Source organism: Apiospora marii (genome assembly GCF_038362585.1).
Source record: "Apiospora marii strain CBS 49790 chromosome Unknown utg000011l_segment0_segment0, whole genome shotgun sequence".
NCBI lineage: Eukaryota > Fungi > Ascomycota > Sordariomycetes > Amphisphaeriales > Apiosporaceae > Apiospora > Apiospora marii.
In genome coordinates this window covers 3,816,971-3,831,490 of record NW_027117382.1, presented here as the reverse complement: position 1 = coordinate 3,831,490, position 14,520 = coordinate 3,816,971, and the positions used below count along the sequence as shown (strand labels likewise).

The 14,520-nt window shown below is 54.0% G+C and overlaps 6 protein-coding genes across 6 annotated transcripts; 4 read left to right on the top strand and 2 right to left on the bottom strand.

Annotated features, from left to right (window-relative positions):
* Positions 1-67: 67 nt before the first annotated feature.
* PG985_014343 (uncharacterized protein) lies at positions 68-1,185 on the top strand (the record flags this gene model as incomplete). The annotated part of the gene is made up of 2 exons (XM_066834109.1): positions 68-218; positions 275-1,185. The coding sequence occupies 2 exons, from the start codon at positions 68-70 to the stop codon at positions 1,183-1,185; spliced, it is 1,062 nt and encodes a 353-aa protein (XP_066678849.1).
* A 1,455-nt stretch (positions 1,186-2,640) lies between these two features.
* PG985_014342 (uncharacterized protein) lies at positions 2,641-3,573 on the top strand (the record flags this gene model as incomplete). The annotated part of the gene is made up of 1 exon (XM_066834108.1): positions 2,641-3,573. The coding sequence occupies one exon, from the start codon at positions 2,641-2,643 to the stop codon at positions 3,571-3,573; it is 933 nt and encodes a 310-aa protein (XP_066678848.1).
* A 683-nt stretch (positions 3,574-4,256) lies between these two features.
* PG985_014341 (uncharacterized protein) lies at positions 4,257-8,973 on the bottom strand (the record flags this gene model as incomplete). Its single annotated transcript, XM_066834107.1, has 3 exons — positions 4,257-5,808; positions 5,871-8,680; positions 8,752-8,973. The coding sequence occupies 3 exons, from the start codon at positions 8,971-8,973 to the stop codon at positions 4,257-4,259; spliced, it is 4,584 nt and encodes a 1,527-aa protein (XP_066678847.1).
* A 469-nt stretch (positions 8,974-9,442) lies between these two features.
* Positions 9,443-10,369, top strand: PG985_014340 (signal transduction protein; the record flags this gene model as incomplete). Its single annotated transcript, XM_066834106.1, has 3 exons — positions 9,443-9,761; positions 9,837-10,060; positions 10,130-10,369. 3 exons carry the CDS (start codon positions 9,443-9,445, stop codon positions 10,367-10,369), a joined length of 783 nt encoding a protein of 260 aa, XP_066678846.1.
* Positions 10,370-10,782: 413 nt separating this feature from the next.
* Positions 10,783-12,580, bottom strand: PG985_014339 (peptidase family M20/M25/M40; the record flags this gene model as incomplete). Its single annotated transcript, XM_066834105.1, has 3 exons — positions 10,783-10,937; positions 10,999-12,170; positions 12,231-12,580. The coding sequence occupies 3 exons, from the start codon at positions 12,578-12,580 to the stop codon at positions 10,783-10,785; spliced, it is 1,677 nt and encodes a 558-aa protein (XP_066678845.1).
* Positions 12,581-13,441: 861 nt separating this feature from the next.
* On the top strand, positions 13,442-14,116 carry PG985_014338 (uncharacterized protein; the record flags this gene model as incomplete). Its single annotated transcript, XM_066834104.1, has 1 exon — positions 13,442-14,116. One exon carries the CDS (start codon positions 13,442-13,444, stop codon positions 14,114-14,116), a length of 675 nt encoding a protein of 224 aa, XP_066678844.1.
* Between the last annotated feature and the right edge of the window lie 404 nt (positions 14,117-14,520).

The following is a 14,520-nucleotide window of genomic DNA, read 5'->3' as shown; positions in this document are numbered from 1 at the left end:
GATAGCTGCCTTTTTCGCCTGTCTACAAGTGTGAAAGCAATCTTTTTCGATCAATCTTTTGTCCAACATGTCCAGCCCATCTTCCACCCCACTCAAGTGTGGACGTCCACCAAATTCGGCGTACATCAACCTCATGAAGCCTGACGAAGACTGGAGGACCATGGAAGATGTCACCGAGAGAAGAAAAATCCAAAACCGCCTGGCACAGAGGGCATACCGTAGGTTATCACTCTGCATGATGACTGGTGTACAGACATTAACAAGTGGCCTACAGGTCGTAACCTCCGTGACAAGAACATGGAAGTGCAGAAGTTGAAAAAGCAACTCATGAAATTCCAAAAAGCCAGTGGAGGGGACAGCACCAGCCCGGGCTCGAGCCGGAGCTCAAGTAACTACTACAGCCCGAGCCCGCCCCCTTCCCATGCCAGCAGCAACGGCAGCAGCGACAACAGCAACACAATGGAGAAGCCTGAAGACGACATGGACAATCAAATGCAACCTTTTGCCAGCCCCCGGCACTCGGAGTCTGGCTCGTCTAACAACACGGTCGACATCGATATGGAGTCAGTCCCTCCAGCGTCATCCAGCTGGATGGACAAATATTTCTCTATGGATATTCACGAGCCCTTGGACCTTGGGCCCGCACTACTTCCCCGGTTCGATATCCCCACTGGAACTGAGTTTCCCAGTTTCGAAACCGGTATAGCCAACGGAACACCATCGAAATCTATTACCTACCCAAGCCAATACAGGACCCCTCTATCAGAACCCCTAGGAAAGCAGTCGGGGTGCCAAATCACGCCGGCAACCCGCGTCCAATCAGTAGAGCCAGCAGCGTCCCCATACTTCCCCCAAATTGAGCTTCCGGTGGACTTTAGTCATCATCACCATATACATGGGGCGGAAGATCGCGCACTCACTCCCCCTTCCCCTTTTCAACAACCGGCGACCATGCAAAACAGCGCCATGAACCAGAAGCAGGAAATTGTTCCAGATGCCAATGCGTCGCTACTGCACCTCGCAGTGGCTGGCGGCAATCTCGAGACAGTGCGCTTAATCGTGAAGCACAAGCAGTCTATGATGTACGAGCGAGATAGTAAAGGCTACACACCGATACAGCTCGCCATTTTAGCGGGACTCACAGACATAGTAGCAATTTTTCTCGAAAATGGGGGTAGTTCATAGCATTTCAAATATACGAAGCCTTTTCAATGACAATAATTAAGATATATTGACATGCCGCTGGCTGGGTTTGGTGATGATATTAGAAATGGTATCTACGTTTCTACTGCACGCCATCATTTGGACCATCAACGCCACGTGATCTTCTTCTTCTTCTTTGGGAGATGTGAGATGACTGCTACGATGTCATGATTGATCGACAGGGCGTGGCTGAAAACAAAGAAAGCTCACAATGTCGATGATTGGACAAGTGCTTTACTTGCAAAGCCTCACGCTAGGACATTTCTCACGTGGTCAGGTAGCCCGTTGATGTCCCCTACAACGGCCAGGGCAATACTGTACTAATAGGCTACCTATCCCCTTGAGCGCTGAAAACAGCTCAGACAGTGGAGATACGATCTGCTATATCTGATTGGAGGCATGGACCAGAAACCGGCGTGTGCTGCGCATCTGGAGTAGAACTCTACGTCGTTTAATTGGATGCATCCTTGGATGCACCCTTTAGAAAAAAAAAAAGTCTCCACTGTTTAAGCTGGATTCAGCGCACAAAGGGGATAGCTTTCGGGTTCTAACAATGTTTGACCTATTGCAATACTGAATGGTTGCGTCCATGCTTATGTCAGCCCAACGCAGACCCACGTTTGGGAGGCTCAGCCTTGATTGATTCCATAATAGGTAGCTGGTAGCCTAGCTGTACGGCGTGGCTAAGTACGCTGCAGGCCAAGCCCGTTGCAGGTCTTGGCACCGACAGCCGGCAAAAGCCGAGCGGCAAAGTCGACTCCACTGGGTTCTCAGCCGTCGCGGGTCATGATGTGATTTGAACTGGAAGGAAGGTGTTCCTAGGCCATCTTTTATAGAATTACCTAATTCACCCTAAAAATAGATATGATGTATGAATTACTAACCCAGACACTGATTCTATGTTTTCTTATCTTACTGTGCCTGTGCCTGTGCCTGCATGTGCCACATGTTGGCATCCGGGGATGTCGATCTCACGGTTTCTTACTTTACTTACTGTGCCTGTGCCACATGTTGAATTCTGGGGGCTTACCGTAATATTAGTAACCACCCTTTTACCCAATGCCGACTTTGTCTGACATCAAACTGTTACTGCCACAATGACTGCGGATCAGGAAATGGCAATGCCCCCATGGGCTCCAGGTAAGCGTTGAACAGCATGGTGCAGCTGTATAGTTCCAGTCGCATTCAATCATCGTGACAATATTGTATAAAGTAGTAGTTGTGACTTCGACCCATTGAGTTTTGAAATCATCACCATCACCATCACCATCGCCATCACAACTTCCACAGCCTTCTACATCTTGATAGATATATCAAATCCTACCACTGCTTCCAATCTCCGGCCGTATCCTTCTGGTTTTCAGTCGACCTTGGCTTTGGAACAGAACATTTCCAACTGTCTTTTTTCTTTTTACTTCTTGAGTAAAAACCGCCATCATGAGGTTCTCGTCCGTCCTCAACGCCCTTTTCCTGATCTCCTCGGTCGGAGCAACTCCGACTCTGGATGACCAGCACCATGGGTCCCTGGAAGCCCGCATGCCCCCCAAGCCCCCGGGCCCCCCGAAGCCCCCGAAGCCCAAGCAGCCCCAGCCCGGCATCGGCGAGTTCAAGCAGCAGCTGGGCGACATCGCGAAGGACAGCTGCCTCTTCTACGCCCGCGTCGGCAACGAGCAGTCGGTCAAGGACGAGCGCGACAAGCGCTCCTACCTATCCGGCTACAAGATCCTCGACGAGCGCTGGCAGGACCGCAAGTGGCTGTCCGACCGCAAGAAGAACGTCAACGGCGGCCTGCGGCAGTTCTTCGCCACCGCCTCGGCCGCGCTGGCCCAGGAGTGCTCGGGCGTCGTCTACGTGTTCCTGCCCTCGGACTCGTCGGGCACCGACTTCCCCGACGGCACCATCTGGGTCAGCCACGAGTGGCCCAACCTGCCCAAGGGCACCAGCGTCACCAAGGTGGTCCGCCTCAAGTTCGACGACGCCAGCCACCAGGAGACCATCTACGAGATGCCCGCCCACAAGAAGCGCGAGGACGACAAGCAGTGCAGCATCCGTCTGACGCAGTGGGATGAGGACAAGACCGAGCACGGCGACGGGGACAAGTACGCCCTCGAGTTTGATGTCAAGAGCGCTGCGGGTAGTGTTCTTGGTCACCAGACCAAGGTCGACGTGGCCATGTGGGACCCCTTGAACTGGCAGGGTGGGGATCTGTTGCCCGGCGGCCTGGTTGTTATCCCCAGCGGCGACAAGCTCTTCTTCTGGCACAAGGGCGCGTTCTGGCGATCGGATGACAACCACTGCCAGGTTGGTGGCTGGGTCGACGGCGAGGGCGAGGCTCGCAACCGCGAACTCAACTGCCGCTTCACTTGCTAAGATGGGTACTTATCATCTGGTTTTCTTTGAATCTAGGGGTGTTGGAGAAGGGGTCGGGATTGCATATGGAGTTATAGGAAATTAGGATAGACCGCTCTTTAAATTGATATTATACGGATTATCTTCAACCATTATTCAATTTTGTTATGACAATGCCCGAAGTCAAGGAGGTCGCCGCAAAACGCGCATCGCCCCAAGATAACTAAAACATGCCACATGAATGATTATATCAGCGAAAAACCGTCCACATGTATATGAAGACTATAGAAGTGACATATAAGCACCAAAGGGAATGCATTATATAGAATTAATCTCAATCGCTAGGATTCATTAAAATGTAAAAACAAGACCAATAGAGTAGTGAGCAATAAGTTGGTTGGAGGAGGGAAGAAGAGACTTGCAAGAAGATACTCTGAAATGTGACTACGCATGTACATGCAAGACACATAACTACCATTTAAGCACCCAAGCGTATGACACACTTCAAGTCCATCAACGCTGGCTACAGCAGGAAGCATCCTTGGTACACGGGCACAGTCCCCATTAACCATACATACAATCTTCGTGGTACGAGCCGTTGCTTCAAGATATGTACATTCTACTAATTGCACTAATTTCTTAAGGGTATATACACATGTCTATATAATCAAATACTCCAAAACACCTTGTGGCAAACGCCATGCTCAATCCTCAATAGGAGATACGGCCTCTGGCTCGGGCACCATATCCCGGTAGAGCCGCCCAAACAAGCTGTCCCCCTCTAACAGCAAAGACCTCGGCCTACCGCTCTCAGCAACTCTTCCATTATCCATGACCACTACGGTGTCATAATCCAAAATGGTGTCCAGGCGGTGCGCAATAGCGATGACCGTCTTGCCCGTAAACCGCTCGTCGAGCAGTTTCTGCATACGCTGCTCGGTCTCGCAATCCACCGACGCCGTCGCCTCGTCGAGTATCAAGACGGAGCTGTGTTTGGCGCGGATTAACGCCCGGGCGAGGCAGAGCAGCTGCTTCTGCCCGTGGGAGAGGAGGTTGCCCGGCATGGGGGCTTCAATCCCGCCGGGCAGATCGGCGAACGCCGTGTCCCACAGTCCGACCGCGTGCAAGGCTTCCATGACGTCGTCGTAGTCGGCCTGACCAAGGGGATCCACGTTGTCCCTTAGGGTGCCGGGGACCAGGAAGGGGTGTTGGGGTAGTGCGTTGAGGGAGAGGCGGATGTCCTCTGGAGAGACGATTGACGTATCAAGACCATCCATGGTAACATCTCCGCTGTCTATATGCATCATTTGACATAAACAGGCCACCAGACTGCTTTTGCCGCTTCCGCTGCGGCCCACGATGCCAACCCTCTCGCCTGGGCGAATATGGAGGTTGACGCCGTGCAGAACAGGTTCCGAATGCGATGTGTAGGATGCTGTAACGTCGTTGAAATAAATTTCTCCGTCCTTGGGCCAGTACAGCGGTGGAGGACAGGGCACCATCTGGTGGGGATGACTTCGACTCCATTGCTGTTCCTCCGAGTCGACGGTGCTGGTAAAAGTACGGATACGACTAATTGCCCCTGTCGAAGTCTCCAACAGCGTCCAGTTCGTGATGAGCTGCTTGAGGGTGGAGCTAAATCCCACGATGTTAAGAAGCGCCAGACCCATGAGCCCCGCGTCCACCTGTCCTCGCGTCTTGACCGCAATGGCAGCCAAGACGACGGCAATGCCGCCAACGAGAAGGTCGAGGACAAGCCCGAGCCACCGCTGAATGCTTAGGAGAAGATAGCCAGGCTTCTGGGAGGTGTTGATGTGGTCCGCGTTGCTCCTCAGATAGCCTTGGCCCCAGTTGAAAGCACGGATCGTCACCAAACCGCCTAGAGTCTCCAGGAAATGATTGAAGAGGAGCGACTTGGCTTCGATATCCAGCAGCCGCAACGCTCGGGACGTCCTCAAGTAGTATTTCTGCGTCATGTAGGCAGCCACGATGCAGAAGGGCAACGCGGCACCGGCGAACTTGGCCGTCGACGCGATGACCAGTGTCTGTGCTGTCAGGACAAACGTCATGAGCACCGTATGAATGAGCGAGACGGGTAGCTCCATATCCACCAACTCCATATCCTGACTGAAGCGGTTGATGAGGGAGCCGGTATCTGCACCTGACAGATACGAGATGGGGGCATTCATAACGGTTCCCAGGACCCTGGAATGCATGGTTCGGGCCACGCGAGGGGCGATACTGATAACAAGGAACCTGCGTTCATCTGTTAGCTTGCCATCTCATGCCACTGGGAGGATCAAGAGGTTAATACTTACGCACAACTAGCCCCCAACGAAATAATGGTGAGAACCCCCAGCATAAAGTAAATGCCTACGTAGTACCCAGCTTTATCTCCTGGGTGTTTTGCATTGTGTGTGGCCCACTCCTGGGCCCATGCATGGGGGTAAACAACACCAAAGCCGTAGAATGAGCAGATGGCAATGAAGATCCACCATCGCGTCCAGCCAAAGGTCCGGATGTAGTACTTGTATACTTCTACATCGCCCACGGAACTATCGGGGACCTCGAGTTGGGGCAGCGCCTTGGCCAGAGCTTCATGCGTGGCGAGGGGCACTTCCTGCTTCTCGTCGCCGCTTCGGCCTTTTCTGCCCTCCCGAACATCGGCCCGTCCCTGGAGATCGAGCTTGGAGAGATAACCCCCCGGTCGGGACGCGAGCTCTGCGTAGGATCCCTGCTCGGTGCTGGTCCCGTTGCGGCCGAGTACAATGATGTGGTCGGCTTCGGGAAGACGGTGCACGGCGTTGGTGGCCAGAATGACAGTAACATTATGTCGCTTCAGCAGCCCATTCTTCGAGAAGAGGGACCGGAAGACGGCTTCTTCTGTCGTGGCATCAAGGCTACTGAGAACGTCGTCCATGATCATGGTTATCTTCTTGGAATAGATGGCACGTGCAAGTGCGATGCGTGTCTGTTGGCCACCGCTTAGACAGGTTCCGTTGCTGCCGACTTTAGTGGCATCTTTGTCTGGTAGCTGCTCCAAGTCTTGCGTCAAACCGCAAGCATGCAGTACGGTCGCATACCACTCTGGGTCAAAGCCGAATCCCCCAAGAATATTCTGGCGAATTGTCGAGTCGGAGATCCATGGGCGTTGCTGGCAGTATGCCGCATCTTCGAAAGCAACCTGGATGTAGCCGCCCCCGCCAGCACGCTTGGTCTCACCCAACAACGTCTGCAGGAGGGTCGACTTTCCACTTCCAACGGGACCAATGACCAGCGTGAGTCCTCCGCGGGGCATATCGAGAGTGATGTCCTTGAGAATCGGCTTGTCTTTCTCGTTCCAGCCGAACGAAGCTTGGTGGATGGAGATAGAGCTTTGATTTCTCTTACGAGCAGCGGCGAAGTCTCCTTGCTGCTCGAGGAATCCCATAGCGTATATCTCGCCGACTGCCGAGCTTGGGCGAGGGGAAGAAGGGAAATAAAACCGCGAGTGCCGCCAACCGAAGTCCACTTCGGATCGTCGGCTGGAGGAGAGGCTCCTGATCAAGTTACCAGAGGGATATATTTCCCGAGGCTGTGCTTGCTGCTGAATCGTGCCGTGCAGTCTGCTATCGACTCTCGTCTCCGAGTTGAGGTAAAGACGGATCCGCTCAAAACAGCCGACGGCACTCATGACACCGGCAAGGGAGTCAATGAGGATGGCGACGGGGGCAAGAAGGAGCTGAAGAAGGGTGAGGGTCATGAGGGCAATCGCAGGATCCAGAGTCGCATACCCCTTGTGTATCTGCAGCAAGATATACATGCCGAAAGATGCAACAGGGGTCAAGGCGGTCGAGGCGAACGTGAGGACCACAATCCTCACCAGGACGCCTCTGAAACTAAACGAGGCTTTCAGCTCGTCCTCTCTCATATCGGTAATCTTTCGAGTGAGGCTTTTGCTAAGTCCGGTCATCTTTACGGAATGCATCGCGCCCAAAAGTGAGGCAGTCGCGCTGACGCGGGCCTGGATCTTGTCTATCCAGGCCTTCTGGGTGATGCCCGCACTGGACGCCACAGAAATGGCCGCGCCCGTAAAGAAGATGATGACCACGGCGGGCGCGACAGCCGCGACGCGAAGCTCGCCTGAAAGCAACCACATGGATAGAGCGATCTCGATAAGACAGGCCCACATCTCATGGAAAGCGCGGAAACCAGTGGTAATCCTTTCGACGTCGGTGCCTACTAAGGTGACAGCATCCGCCTCGTCCATATTGGGGCAGTGGATCTCCAGAGTGCGGGAGTATATCAGATCGACTAAACCAGCTCGCATGCGCGTCACTAGATGGATGGTCCATCGTTGGACGACCGATGTGGCCACAGCGATGCCAACATAGACAACGACGTAGGCGACGATCAGACCGGTACCGACAGAGGCGTTGTTGTATTCGTTATCGGGACTCTGGATAAACTCAATGACCCGCTTGACGAGGAAGGGCTGAGCAAAGACGAATCCGGTCTGGCACAGGCGGGGAAGTATGGCTTTGCCGATGGCCTTCTTGTTGTGCATGAGGCTTAGTAGCAGGAGAGAATGGGCAGCTTCCTTGTGCTTCCAGGCATTCCATTTGGTGGTCAAGCGGGTATTGGTCTCGGTGTCGATGCACAAGTCCTCGTCTACTTCGCTCAATGTCTTCAGCGAGTGGACGTGCCTGTAACCATAGACGAGCAGCGGGTTAAGCCACCAACAGAAGGCCTGATTGAACACACCAGCCGTAGACTCGGGAGGAAGTGTCCGGTAGGGTGGAAGAAGAATGCGGCGTTTCTCGAGCGACTCAAGGACGAGAAGGATAGCTTTGAGGGACAGGGAAAGACTCGCGACAATGGCGACGTCTTCCACGGGCCGCGACCCCAGCATCCATAATGTCCTGCAGCGAGCGGCGTCGAATACCAAAGTGAGAGATAAGAAGATTGACACGAAGGACGCCGGCCGCACGCTTCGCAAGTGGGAAAGATAAGACAAGACTGCGAGACTAGAGTGCGCGGCGAGCATCAAGATGGCGGTACTAATAGAAGCGTCTGTCGTCGGCGTGGAGGTGCGCGCTATGAATCCGATCTGGATGGCATTTGAAATGCACAAACACGACCACAAAAGCTGCCGGGAAGTATTAGCGTACAGTGCGCGCTGGGGCTTGGTGCGACTACAAGACACGAGATTTCACTCACCAGTTTTGCTTTCAGGTGCCAGGTCCGGCTGACCTTGGGGACGCATCCCGACAGTCTCTTGAAGTAATAAAACGGGACAAATGCAATGGCGATCGCGGCGGGCAAGATGGTGAGGATGGTTTCCTCGAAAAGAAGGGTAAAATCAAAGACGCCCTCGCACGGTGCGGCGGGCCCAAAATCGCTGCGGTTCTCCAGCGAACAGCTGCTGGGATTCGTCGCCATGGCCAAGTTTGGACACAACGTAACGTCTTGAGGTTCTGAAGGAGAGCCATTGCATAGCTGCAATCGATGAATTGGGTAGGCATTACACTCAAGTACTAGATGCAACTATGAACTGCAGGGCAATGCAGGTGAGAGTTTACTGTATGTTTAGTGGTGGAGGCCTTTTGTTTCTAAAAATGGCCGTCAGCGCTGGGCGATTTGGGGGTCAGATCAGCATTACTACATCTACAGTAACGACAGCGCTATTGGTCAAACCCCATGTGCTGTAGGCGTCTGACAGACACAGCCCGCAGGACTGACACACAGCCGGATCTCAATTGCTTGGCTTATTCTGTTATTAAAGCAATCAATCCCTTTGCCATCCCCGTGATGTCAATACGAAGAACATACTATACATTTGAATTATACTAAGATTTATACTTGTATTAATACTTTGCGTTTTGAATCATTACCCACACCATTTTTTATCATGGCGACCGCTGCGCAGACCTTCTTCAACCTGCCCGCTCAAGGGAGTATGAATGATGCCGACTTCTTTGGCTCCCCACCCCAACACAGCCTCCAAACCAACTGGAGGACTTTCCACGATCAGCCCGTCACAGCAGACTCCGTCATCGATCTCTTCGCTAATCGAGTCCCGGTTCTGCGAGAGAAGGGCTTATTATCTGCCGAAGAATGCGACAAGATGCTCCAGATTGTTAATACGCATGAACTGGGTAGTTATGACACCGAAACTACATGGCCGCGTGTTGGTGTCTCAGGGATAACACAGTATGACCATATCAAAGGTAAGCTATTTTGGTCGACGAATGAATGAATCTACAGTGCACCAATGATTGACACTCTTCTCTTTCAAAATCCAGATAAGAATGCCTATTTCGACAGCACCGAAGCCGCCTACTCATTGCAAAGGCGCTGGAGGGATGAGGCCGGCGTTGATGTCCTGGCCCGCGTCGCTTCCAAGCTGCAAGATGCGACGGGCATGACGGTGGAGGTGGCCCGCGAAGAAGGCGATAGGGAGTATTTCGCCGGAATCCTGAGAGCGGTCGATGCCGGCATGCATGTGCACGCAGACTATGCGCCCTACGTACGTTCCGTCTTGCCCCTTAACCATTCTCTTTGATGATGTTGGTGCTGACGAATACGCAAAATGCAGGAGGCCGTGGGCTGGTCCATCAGCAAATCCGCCGCGCAACTCACCTGGAACATCCTCCTCAACCAAGTGCCCGGCGGCGACACGCTCATTTACGACAGGCAGTGGCGCGCCCCGGATGATGACGTGGCATGGCGCAAAGAGTTCCCGAAAGACTCATACCAGCCGCAGATGCTGGAAGGCCGCCCGTTCAAGGCCATGCAAGCCGTTCCCGGCGACCTGACATTTTTCAACCCCAGGTAGATAGTTCCCGATTGATCATCGTTCAGGTATCTATGTACAACGGCAGGCTAATAGGCGTCGTAACACAGGAATTTCCATGAAGTCAAGGCATGCGACACGTCGCGGGAGCAGCCGAAAGCCGCCATTCGGTTCACGGTAAGCTCCTTTGTAGGTTATCTGCCGGCTCGGGATGGGGAGCCGGCAAAGTTGGTTTTATGGTCATGAACTCGGATGGGGAGAACTGTTCTTTAGATATCCATCATTTATTGTATATTAGCGTATGAGCCTTGGTTACCAGGATGAGATCCTGTTGAGATAAGTCACAATTTGCCCACCATCGCATCAAGTCAAAGTTGGTAACGCCACCAGTCCGTCAATTTTCGTGTGCGACAAGTCCAAACATTATACTGCGCCTATTCAAAATACCTTGAGGATCAGACCTCGGCGGCGTCAAAGTTCCTAACCAAGTCGTAGTAGAATCTCAGCGCTTCCATGTGAGCCTGCATATCGATAGCCTCATCCACAGTGTGCGCGTTCTGAGTACCGCCCTTGCGTGTCGGAGTCCAGCGATAGACATGCTTTGAGAGGTCTGTGTGTGTTAGCCCGTTAGCTATGATTACTATAAGTGTTGTTTCAAGGTGAGAACTTACGCAGGTAGTGTCTGGTGTCGGTGTTCCCGGTCATCAGCTCCCCCACCGGCACGACCTTGCCATCATCGAACGCGAAGCTGTGCTGAATGGTCCCCGAGAGGACATCCCAGATATCGCCCGCCGACGGCGAGATGGGCGCGACCTGGCTCGCCTGGCTCGAGCTGAGCGTCAGGGTGCCGTTGTAGTCCACGTCGTAGGCGGGCTCGAACTCGCCCAAGTCGTCGGGGTTGTTGTCCTCGCCCTTGAAGGCGCTGACGCCGAGCCCGTAGTGATTGACGATGGGCTTGATGAGGTCCAGGATCCGGCCCTTGACCTCGGGGATCGAATTCTGCGGCGCGACGCGGTGGTTGACGCCGATGCGGATCTTCTCGGGCATGGCATTGATCTTGACGCCGCCGATGAAGTAATCGACCGACTGCGACGTCTGCAGGCGGTACTGGGTCTTTCTGTCGATGGTGGCCAGCTCCTCCGCTAGCGTCTTCAAGTCGCCCTTCTCGATCAGCTTGGTGACATTGGGCGAGGCCTTGGGCGAGTAACGGGCCTGGCATACGAGGTGACGGTGGATGGGCGAGTCCCTGATCAGCTTCGGGCCAAAGGGCTTTGACTCGAGCTTGACCACGATCTCGGACATGATGCCGATGCCAGTATGAGGGAAAGGAGTCGACGAGTGGCCGCCGTTGATCTTAAGGTCGAGCCAGATATCGACATGGCCCTTCTCCATAACGGCTGGCAGAGCATACAGCGTCTTCCCTTCAAGCAGGTCAAGTCCCATGCCCCCTTCGTCGAGAATGATGGCCATAGAGTGCTTTCCCCACTGCTGCTCCAGAAACTTGCCAATCTCGCCCGCACCACGCCGACCGGAACATTCCTCATCGAAGCCAAGAGCGACGATGATGCTACGCTGGGGTACCCATGCCGGGTTTGCCAGAAGTGTGTCCAGCGCCGACATCAAGGCAGTCAAGCTGTTCTTGTCATCCGAAGCGCCGCGGCCCCAAAGCCACCGCCCATCGAAGTGGGCAGAGAAGGGCGGATACTTCCATGTCGACTCGTCGGCCACGGGCACCACGTCCTGATGGGCTGTGAGCATAATGGGCCCCAGTGAAGGATTGGTCCCCTTGATGCTAAAGACCAACCCGAAAGTGTTGACTACGTCGCGACCCATGCGAAGGTGACTATACATGCCGGTGTCAGATGTTGGCTTCCGAAGACCTGATATCATCGTAGTGACTTACACATTTGGGTACAAGTAGGCCAACGCGGCGTGGAGCTTGTAGAACACATTCCACCTCGGGTCCTTGCCCGGCTCGCCATTATCGTCATAGGAGACCGAAGGGATCTTGACCAGCGTGCTGTGCCTCTCGACCTGCTTCAACAAGGCTTCGTCGTCGCCAAACAGGTCTCGCGCCGCCGGCAACCCGTCAGCCGAGGGGTCCAGGACTGGCGGCAGATCGCAGTTGAACTTGGTGGCAGGGACATGATGACCTCCAAATACATGCTGACCGCCCCCATCAGCATACAGATCGGCCACTGCCGATTCGGCAACCGGCACGCCGGCCGCCAAGACCAGGTCAGTCCAGCGCATTGTACTTTCTTGCCTCTAGCCTGAACTTTGGGTATGATGATCCAAGTAGAAGATGATGTTTCTCAACCATCTACGAAACTACATGAGAGACTCGAGAGAGCAGAGCCATGCGGGGGTTTGACCCTTTAAAGGGTAGAGTTCACCTGCACGGATCGGGGCCGGCAATGAGATCATGGTGCCCTCGCAAGCTCAGCCTACTCCAATCATCTGGAGCTTCACTGGTTTGGGGCCTATCCAAGATAGGAAAGCCCAAAGGCAAACGATGCAGCATTCGGGTTGATGCATTGCATTGGCCCATGACCTCGAGGTTGGCTATCATCGGGCCTCCGCCGATAGTGCAAATGACAGGGGGCTTATCACCTCATTGGCGATGGAGTATTGTACATGAGTAGTGGCAGTGTGCAAGCCGCATACGGCAAGTCGACTCCATTAGCATCCGGGCTTGATGCTACCATCCAAGTCCGTTACGGGTCCGAATATCGGGCAGACACCCCGCCAAAACAGTGGGTAGGGGACTATGAGCATTCCCTAGGGTGCTGCATCCTTAAGGTTAGCGTGCTGTTTGAAAGCGCAGAGCAAACAAGAGCTACCCCTGCCCGGTCGTTTTTTGCCCCGCTACGACATGTTCCCAAGCAGCTTCCAGGCAGTTCTGCAGGCAACTTTTTGCATGACGAACAGCTGCATGTCATACTGTTTGCTACCAAGCCAATTCTAACACAACGACACAACATCAATCCCGCATTGACGACGAATAGCGCTTTGCAGCAGATAACTCAGATCGATTCTTAACTTCAAGTCACAACCACGCAAGATCGACACCCCACGCACCTTCAGCTACTTCACCCGTCGCGCATCTTCACAATGTCTGCGCAAGCAAGGCCTCCCACCGCGGCGGAGTTCGCCAGCGCCCTCCAAGAGCTGCCCGCCTCCAGCCTAGCCCTCAAAGTCCTCGAGATGCGCAACCAGATCGCCCACCTCGACTACTCCAACGCCGAAATGAAGCCGTTCGCCGAGGGCGCGGACGGCGCCGAGCCCGACCAGATCTGCGCCGAAGGCATCCGCGAAAACGAGGAGATCATTGTCAAGGTGCAGCAGCGAATTGAGCTGGTCCGGGAAGAGGTGGAGCGCCGCGGGCTCAGCTGGCGCGAGTTCGACGGTAAGGATATCGGCGCGACCAGTTCAGATGCTCACGACGCCCCGCCGAACGCGGCGATCTTGTCGTCGCTCGCCGCGGGCTCTACACCAGCGGCCTCTTCTTCCAACCCCGAGCCCTCCACGACGACGGATGCGGACCGCACAACAACAACAGCCACTACGAACGGCACGAACGGCCAAAGCTCACAAGACGCCGGCGCGGATCGGTCCTTGCTGCAGCAAGCCATGGATGCCGGCATCATACAACGCATGTCGGCACAAGAATTCGTGGAGTCGGTTATGGCAGAACATGAAGCAAACGAGACTGGCGCCGCAGCCAGCGACAACCGGAATGGCGGCACAACTGGCGATACAGACGGCGATGGAGGAATGCATCTCTAGACGCATGTCAAGACAACACGGAAGGCAATGCATATTCATGGTTTATGAGGTGGCAAGCGCATAGATTACGGCGTTTTGGGTCGCAAGGGCGGCTGTTTTTTACCAACAGCTCTTTGCCAACAGTTCACAAGGGTTTGATGGTTTGGTGATTCGATGGGCCACGATGGAGCATCAGATCTCAGCCTCGACATTGCATTTCTGCAGAACCGACTGCTCGGGCATACCTGTCATCCGACAGTTTCGATCACTATGGGCATGATTCACGACGAAGATTACGAGAGTACGGGCGAGCTGGCTGCATAAAATAATAAAACTGGTAAATCCAATTCTGAAGAACCAAGTGTCTGGATGTTACTAGTATGTACAGTGATTCAACTTCAGACCCTAACCCGCACTCATCCCAT